General features: G+C 40.8%; 2 protein-coding genes across 7 annotated transcripts in view; one reads left to right on the top strand and one right to left on the bottom strand.

Moving 5' to 3' along the window:
• Window positions 1–8,192, top strand: part of LOC106873467 (DNA repair protein RAD51 homolog 1) — a 15,190-nt gene extending 6,998 nt beyond the window's left edge. The window contains exons 4-11 of the mRNA XM_014920847.2: window positions 589–726; window positions 2,474–2,591; window positions 3,321–3,412; window positions 5,045–5,139; window positions 5,281–5,394; window positions 6,476–6,605; window positions 7,727–7,848; window positions 7,944–8,192. Of these exons, the coding sequence (XP_014776333.1) occupies window positions 589–726; window positions 2,474–2,591; window positions 3,321–3,412; window positions 5,045–5,139; window positions 5,281–5,394; window positions 6,476–6,605; window positions 7,727–7,848; window positions 7,944–8,067 (933 nt within the window). The 3' untranslated portion in view covers window positions 8,068–8,192. The remainder of the gene's footprint in view (window positions 1–588; window positions 727–2,473; window positions 2,592–3,320; window positions 3,413–5,044; window positions 5,140–5,280; window positions 5,395–6,475; window positions 6,606–7,726; window positions 7,849–7,943) is intronic.
• Window positions 8,193–9,087, bottom strand: part of LOC106873471 (DNA polymerase alpha subunit B) — a 51,178-nt gene continuing 50,283 nt past the window's right edge. For all 6 annotated transcript variants that reach the window (XM_014920853.2, XM_052965550.1, XM_014920852.2 and 3 more), the window contains one exon: window positions 8,193–8,594. In XM_014920853.2, the coding sequence (XP_014776339.1) occupies window positions 8,445–8,594 (150 nt within the window). In that variant the 3' untranslated portion in view covers window positions 8,193–8,444. The remainder of the gene's footprint in view (window positions 8,595–9,087) is intronic.

Raw genomic sequence — 9,087 nt, 5'->3', positions numbered from 1 at the left:
CTCCAGCATGGCCACAGTCAAATGACTGAAACAACTAAAAGGGTATATATATATATATATATATTGGCTTGTTTCAGTTTCTTATTTCTTTATTGCCCACATGGAGCTAAACATAGAGGGGACTGACAAAGGGATTAAGTCGATTACATTGACCCCCAGTGCGTAACTGGTACTTAATTTTATTGACCCCAAAAGGACGAGAAGCAAAGTCGACCTCGGCGGAATTTGAACTCAGAACGTAGTGGCAGACGAAATACCGCTATGCATTTCGCCCGGTGTGCTAACGTTTCTGCCAGCTCACCGCCTTCAGTTTCTGTCTATCAAATCCACTGCGCAGTGGAACTGAACTCAAGACTACATGATTGAGAAGTAAGCTTCTAAACCACACAGCCACACCTGTACCCACTAAAAAAAAAAGATAAGGAGGTCAGTTTTAGTATGCTTTTGATCCTAAATCATCATGATCAAAGCTAACCCAGAATCAAAATTAGCAACAACATGAGTACTTTAAAAAATTTCATTCTTCCAACTTCTGTGTTTTCCCCAATATTTCTCTAATAATGTCTACTTTTGTTGTTTGTATGTCAGGGCCAAGGTATCAGTGCCAATGACTGTAAGAAACTAGAAGAAGTTGGCTTTTATACAGTTGAGTCAGTAGCATTTGCTCCTAAGAAAAGTCTTCTGAGCATCAAAGGAATTAGTGAAGCAAAAGCAGACAAAATATTGGTAAGTATAACAAGATTATATCAATAAATTGACATCTAAATTCAACATTTTATTATTTCCTTCAAAATGTCTTTCTTTTACTGTTAAAAAAAAAGACTTATTATTTACAAAATGTGTAAATTGCAAACAGAATAGGAAAGATTGATATAAAAGCCAAACTTGTCTTCAGTTTGTTTTTTTGTGCCTATCCTCTCCTATGGCTGTGAGTTTTGGATTATGACTGAAAGGGTACAATGGATAAAAGCTGTGGAAATAGAGTTCCTCCAAAGGATCTCCAGAGTAACATTACACAAGGGGGTCATAGCTCAGAGATCAGGGAGTCTTTCCAGTTTGAATAGTTATTTCTCCACATTGAGTAGTTGCAGCTCAAATCCTGCAGACATGTGAATAGAATACCAGAGGAAAGAATTACAGGATGAATTCACCTCAGCCAACCAATAGGAGACCTAGGAGTAGACCACGAGTGAAATGGTTAGATGATAGCGATAGTCTCAGTTGGTCATACTTGGGAATCCAGTAGGAAAGTTTGATGACAGTTTTTTGTCATAGGACCCTATGATGGAAGTGCCCGAGGACTCTGTGCCTGTCCCAAGAACAGTGGACAGCAAAATGGATGGATAAAGCATTGAAGTTGGGTGATGGGTATTCTCCATACCTCCTCATTTTATTAATAGTTTATGCATTATGAAGGCGGCAAGCCAGCAGAATCACACACAGGGTAAAATGCTTTGCAGCATTTTGTCCATTTCTGTGTTCTGAGATAAAATTCCACTGAGGTCGACTTTGCTTTTCATACTTTCATGATCAATAAAATACGTACTAGTTCAGCACTTGGGTCAGTGGAACCAATTTAATCCCTCCCCTGAAATTGCTGGCCTTGTGCTTAAATTTGAAACCAATATTTTATGTGCTATATAGATTATTGCTTCTCTGAAGACTTGATTTTAACCTATTCTCTTGAGACTTGATTTCTCTCTTTCTAAATCTAGTTTTCATCTAACTAGATTTAAAGAGATTTTGGTATATGTTTTTAAAATTCTTACACTATTTGTCAATAACACCCACCTCCACCCTGTCCAAGTAAGACTGTTTTTTTACCTGTGGGCATATGCAATCAGAACTGTTATTAAGGAAATGATTTATAATCATTATCATCATCATCGTTTAACGTCCGCTTTCCATGCTGGCATGGGTTGGACGATTTGACTGAGGACTGGCGAACCAGATGGCTACACCAGGCTCCATTCTGATTTGGCAGAGTTTCTACAGCTGGATGCCCTTCCTAACGCCAACCACTGCGAGAGTGTAGTGGGTGCTTTTACATGCCACTGGCACGTGGGCCAGTCAGGCGGTACTGGCAATGGCCATGCTCAAGATGGTGTTTTTTACGTGCCACATGCACAGGAGCCAGTCCAGCGGCACTGGCAATGACCTTGCTCGAATGCTTTCTAACATGCCACCGGTGCTGTCCAGCCTGGATGTGTATTAAGGAATGGATTTTTGTCTTGCTACGTCCTGTTGCCATGAAAACTTGTCTCCGTGGTACCTGTTCATTCTCATTTGATCAAGGAATAAATTCTTATGTTTGTTAACCAAAAAACATTCCCTTCTGGTATTTATCATGACCTTCATAAAAAACATACATTTAAACGTTTCAAGCCTTCTGACATGCACACATCCAAATATCCTTCCTATTCGATTAATTTTTCTCTTGTTAAATTCTAAAAATTATTTGATTCTTTTTTAGACTGAAGCTACTAAACTTGTCCCGATGGGTTTCACAACAGCCACAGAGTTTCACCAGAAGCGCTCAGAAATTATCCAAGTAACCACTGGTTCCAAAGAACTGGATAAATTATTGCAAGGTTACACTAATTTTCATAATTCTGTTAACATGTTATCATCATCATTTTAATGTCCACTATGTATATGTATTTTTTTTTTATATAGATATATATATATATATGGCACGTAAAAAGCACCCACTACACTCTCTGAGTGACTGGCGTTAGAAAGGGCATCCAGCTGTAGAAACTCTGCCAGATCAGATTGGAGCCTGGTGCAGCCATCCGGTTCACCAGTCCTCAGTCAAATCATCCAACCCATGCTAGCATGAAAAACGGACGTTAAATGATGATCATCATCATCATAATTTTAACTCCAAATCATCATCATCATCATGAAACTTCCATTTTCCATGCTGGCATGGATTGGATAGTTTGACCAGAACTGGCAAGGCCAGGTGCTGCACCATGTTTCATAGTTTGTTTAGGCCGTTTCTTACAGCTGGATGCCCCTCCTAATGCCAACCACATTACAGAGTGTAGTGGTTGCTTTTTATGCAGCTCAGCACCAGTGTTTAACCTTTCGTTAAATTATATTCCAAATACTTATTTAATAATGATAGTCATTTTACTAAATACCTTTAGTCTTTTTTTTTTTTTTTTTTTTTTTTTTTTTTCTGAATTCACTGAAACTCCTTCATAAACTATTTCTTTAGTTCATTAGAAAGTAAAATCTATTCTGTTGATTTCTAGTTGTGACTATATATTCATGACACTTCATGGGGTTTTTTCTTTTTTCTGGTTCTTAAGGTGGTATTGAAACTGGATCCATCACAGAAATATTTGGTGAGTTCCGTACAGGGAAAACCCAGCTGTGTCACACATTAGCTGTGACATGTCAAGTAAGTAAATGATATTAACTAATGCGTTTGGAATTTTTTTCATGGGGAAAAGTGATGGGAGGTTGTTCACATCTTCCTCAAAGGCATTAACTCTATAAATGATGTGGGTAAAGTAGTATTGGACATGTTGTATATTTCTGTTTTAGATACGACCAAACAAATTCTGGATTCTGTTGTATATCACGGCGAGTGGAGTGAGTAGGCAGATATCGTTTTTATAGCATCTGCTGGACGCTCTTTCTGTCACCAACCCTTACTAGTTTGAAAGTAGTGTTTTTGCTGATCTTCACACATCAAAAATGACAAAGTTGCAAAAACAACAGGACTTTTGTTTATTGGAGAATGTAGACATCACTGCTTTGAGATCTTTTATCTTTTACTTGTTTCAGTCATTAGACGGCGGCCATGCTGGGGCATCGCCTTGAAGAACTTTTAGTCAAATGAATCGACCCCTGTACTTATTTTCTTTCTTTCTTTAAGCTAGGTGCTTATTCTATCGGTCTGTGAAAATAGTGGGGCAGACAGATGATTGGGGATTGGAGTCAAACTCAGTGGATATCAGTTTGTGAGAGTGAAAGAAAGGAAGCAGTGGATTGAGGAAGAGGAGGTAATGAGGGACAGTAGAAGGGATACAAAGTGAAGTATAGAGGCACCCGAGTAAGTAGTACCACAGTTAGGAGATTGATGAAGAGATGAGTGTTAGAAGATCGGTTGAGAGGGGAGGCTTGACAGACCTCAGCGGTGCTGAAATGGATATGTCTTCTCAAGCGCAGCGTATCCCCATTATCTCTTCCAGGAAATGTTGACAGTGTGACGCCTCTTTGTGCAATTGAGATTTTGTTACAGAGCACTTCTTCAGTATTGGATGGCTGTTGATTCTCCTGAGTTATCCGCCCTTCTTCACAAGTCTTTATGTCTTCTAATTACCTTCCTTAACAAGCAAGCTTAGCAGAATTGTTGTGCACAGGTTGTACTGGTTTACCCCAATAGCAGATCTCTAACCTGACACATTTTTAATTAGTCTTTGTCAGTGTTAACTCATCTCCGAGTTGTAGATCTGTAGCCTCTTCATCTGGATAAATACCCCCTGGTTTTTGTATACCAGAACAGCCACTTAAGGCACTGGTATCCTTCACATTTTTAATGTAATGCATAGTAAACCCACCCAACTCATGACAGCAAAGAAAAGCAGACATTAAACAATGATGATATATCATCAATGTTTTCGCTGTTTCGCCAGTACCGCTGGACTGGCTCCTGTGCAGGTGGCACGTAAAATACACCATTTCGAGCATGGCCGTTTCCAGTACCTCCTGACTGGCCTTCGTGCCGGTGGCACGTAAAAGCACCCACTACACTCTCTGAGTGGTTGGCGTTAGGAAGGGCATCCAGCTGTAGAAACTCTGCCAAATCAGATTGGAGCCTGGTGTAGCCATCTGGTTCACCAGTCCTCAGTCAAATCGTCCAACCCATGCTAGCATGGAAAGCGAATGTTAAACGATGATGATGATGATTAATTGAGCCCAACAATAAAAGAAAAAGTGCTTGTATAGTGGCCATTACTTTTATGTCCAGCAACTTTGTGTAGGTGAAAACATTAACTGACCATTTCGTCATTTCTTGTATTGGCAGCTACCTGTGGACATGGGTGGTGGTGAAGGAAAAGCTCTCTATGTTGATACAGAAGGAACATTCCGTCCTGAACGACTCCTGGCTGTAGCAGACAGGTAACTATTTATTCCCCCATTGCTGCTATAAGCTTTAATGTACTAAAAACATGTCTAATGTACTTCTGCATCTTTTATGCCACCAACTATTGTATATTTCACTGAGATCCAAACAAACTTTTGATTTTGTTGTTCATGCAGATATGGACTATCTGGTAGTGATGTTTTAGACAATGTTGCTTATGCTCGGGCATATAACAGTGACCACCAGACTCAGTTGTTGGTTCAAGCTGCAGCCATGATGACAGAATCAAGGTCAGTTTTACACAGTTTTTCTTCTATATTTTTCGTTGATATTTCATTGTCTTTTTGAGAAAATGATAAAACTAATTCCCTTTTAACAAACTGCTCCTGTTCTATATTTAAGAGATGAGGAATTATTTACATTTGACGGATATTTGTCCTCATCTTGTTTGTTGTTAACACATTTCGATTTCATCAGGTGTCTTGGGGAAATTTCGAACTTGGGTTCTCGTTCCTAAGGTATTTTTCGATGTTGTTGTTCAGGTCACTGCTTGGAATCAAACTCAGAATCTTGGGGTTAGTAGCCTGTGCTCTTAACCACTGCACCTACGGGCATATGGTTAAGAGCGTTTTACTACTAACCCCAAGATTCCGAGTTCAATTCAAGGCAGTCATCATCATCGTTTAACGTCCGCTTTCCATGCTAGTATGGGTTGGACGATTTGACTGAGGACTGGTGAACATTAAAATGTTGATGGTAATTGTTAAGTTTACATGTTATTCCTCACTATACGGAAACATTTAACCAGACTTTAATCATTGAACACGTCATCCTCATCATTTAGCATCCATTTTCCATACTGGCATGGCTTCGAAGGTTCAAAAGAAGTGGCAAGCCAGTGGGCAGCAACAAGCTCTGTTGTCCGCTTTTACATGGCTTCTATGGTTGGATGCCCTTCCTTATGACAACCACTTTACTAAATGCACTAGGTGCCTTTTTTTCATGGTACCATCAGCAAGTAACTCACAGAATAAGACACAATGGATTTTATTATATCCGACTGACTCCTGTGCAGGTGGCACATAAAAAACACCATTTGAGCGTGGCCATTGCCAGTACCGCCGGACTGGCCCTCATGCCGGTGGCACGTAAAAAGCACCCACTACACTCTCAGAGTAGTTGGTGTTAGGAAGGGCATCCAGCTGTAGAAACTGCCTAATCAGACTGGAGCCTGGTGCAGCCATCTTGTTCGTCAGTCCCCAGTCAAATTGTCCAACCCATGCTAGCATGGAAAGCGGACGTTAAAAGATGATGACGATCAATTTTATCAACTGAAATATTTATAATGTGTGGTGCTCTTGTTATTTTCAGGTATGCTTTGTTGATAGTTGACAGTGCTACAGCACTTTACCGTACTGATTACAGTGGCCGAGGAGAATTATCCGCAAGACAGATGCATCTTGCTAGATTCCTCCGTACTTTACTACGTCTTGCTGATGAGGTCAGTTCAACTTTTTCTTTAACTGTATCCTTCCTCATTTTTTCTATGCATGTTCAACACAACTAAAACCTATAAATTCACTACAAATATTTAGTTTCACAATATCTGATAATCTCTTGAGGTAACACTACGTAATCTGAAACCCAAAGGTTAGGTTGTCTTCTTTAGAGTTGGTGAATACTTCAGTTCTGTTCAGGTAAGATGCATAATAAAGTACTGCTACTGCTATGCACATAGACATCCTCTCAACTAAATTGTTGCATTCTCATCTATTCACATTTTTCCCAGTTTCCACTCGAAACACTTCACTCCGAATTCCCTCCCCTGCGTGAAGATAGCTGTGTGAAAAAGTGCCACATCCTAGCAGTTGAGGGAACCTGTGGAAGAGGTAGGCCCAGGAAGACCTGGGATGAGGTGGTGAGGCACGACCTTCGAACATTGGGCCTCACCGAGGCGATGACTTCTGACCGAGACCTTTCGAAATATGCTGTGCCTGAGAAGGCCGGCAAGCCAAGTGAGACCTAAATCCAAGGCCTCTGCCAGGGGTGTAGCCAGCCCACTTATGCGTACCTTCCTTCATTGGACACTAAACTCCGCTTGCGAAGACCTGTTGAGGCAAGTGAAGTCGAAATCGAACTAAATTCGACAATTGGCACCCATGCCAACGTCTTCTCCTTCATTGGGCACGAAACTCAGCTTGTGAAGACCTATTGGGGCAAGCGAAAGCGAAATCGTGATGGCACCTGTGCCCAGCGTCGCCTTCCTTGTGCAAAGACATTCGAGCGCGATCGTTGCCAGTGCTGTGTGGCCATTGCCAGTACCCGCTGACTGGCCCTCTTGCCGGTGGCACATAAAAGCACCCACTACACTCTCGGAGTGGTTGGTGTTAGGAAAGGCATCCGGCTGTAGAAACTCTGCCTGACTTCTCAGACGCCGGCTGAATTGTCCAACCCATGCTAGCATGGAAAACGGACGTTAAACGATGATGATGTTCCTTATGACTCACCATTAGAAATGCAATAGCTTACTGAAAACCCGCAAGTAACAATGTTGACCAAGTATGATGCAAATAAACTGTTTCCTTGTGACTGTCTTTTAACTTTATATTATCTTTGTTTTAGTTTGGTGTTGCTGTTGTTATTACCAATCAAGTAGTCGCCCAAGTGGATGGGGCTTCTATGTTTACATCAGATCCCAAAAAGCCTATTGGTGGCAATATTATTGCCCATGCTTCTACCACAAGGTAAAATCACTTTTACCAATTAGTTTTTCGTTTGCAACATTTTCTAGGAAAAAGACCTAAATTCTCAAAAAAAAAAATCCCTTTTTCCGTTCCAGGTTGTACCTCCGTAAGGGCCGTGGTGAAACCCGAATATGCAAGATCTACGACTCCCCTTGTTTGCCGGAAGCTGAGGCTATGTTTGCTATCAATGCTGATGGAATTGGTGATGCCAAAGATTGAGGTTGTCTTTTACAGTCTTCATCTTCTGTAAATTTTGTATATATATTATTTGTAAAACTAGGATCTGTTTAGGGTAGACAGGATTCTGGCTGAAATAAACAATAATTAAACTACAGAGATAAGGATTTGCTTTCATTAGTTTTATTCAGTTATAATAATAATAATTTCAAATTTTGGCACAAGGCCAGCGATTTTCGGGGCGTGGGAAAGGATGAAAGGCAAAGTCGACCTTGGTAGAAATTGAACTCGTCATGTCAAGAGTCGGAAAAAATGCTGTTAAGCATTTTGTTCAGCGCAGTAACAATTCTACAAGCTTGCCACCTTTCAATAATCTTTAATGTTTGTTTTAAAATGAAATCCATTTACATCTATTTTATTTACACTCGGACAATTTTGACGGCAGTGTCTGAAATAAGAGAACTTTTCTGATCGTTGTTACTTCTGTGAATATTCATGAGAGCAAACGTTCCTCCAGCTTCTCGTTTGGTTAGATTCCCAGGATTGATACAGCAACAGTCATCCACATCCTACAAAGAAGAAAATATTAAAAGTTTCACTCATGGATCACAGTTGAATAAATTACAAAGGCACCTGACTTTGGGTCACCTGAAATGCTACTAGGATGAATCAGAGGCTATCAGCTATTCCGACCTACATCATCATTTGATGTCCATCTTCCAAACAGGCAGATAGCAGATGCAGTTTGATGTCAAATCGAGGACAAATATGTGTGTGTGTGTGTGTATCATCATCATCATCGTTTAACGTCCGCTTTCCATGCTAGCATGGGTTGGACGATTTGACTGAGGACTGGTGAAACCGGATGGCTACACCAGGCTCCAGTCTAATTTGGCAGAGTTTCTACAGCTGGATGCCCTTCCTAACGCCAACCACTCAGAGAGTGTAGTGGGTGCTTTTACGTGTCACCCGCACGAAAACGGCCACGCTCGAAATGGTGTCTTTTATGTGCCACCCACACAAGAGCCAGTCCAGGGGCACTGGCAACGATCTCGCTCGATT

Source organism: Octopus bimaculoides, chromosome 1 (genome assembly GCF_001194135.2).
Source record: "Octopus bimaculoides isolate UCB-OBI-ISO-001 chromosome 1, ASM119413v2, whole genome shotgun sequence".
NCBI classification, from domain to species: Eukaryota; Metazoa; Mollusca; class Cephalopoda; order Octopoda; family Octopodidae; genus Octopus; species Octopus bimaculoides.
The sequence above is the reverse complement of the archived record's forward strand: the minus strand, read 5'-3'. Positions and strand labels throughout refer to the sequence as shown.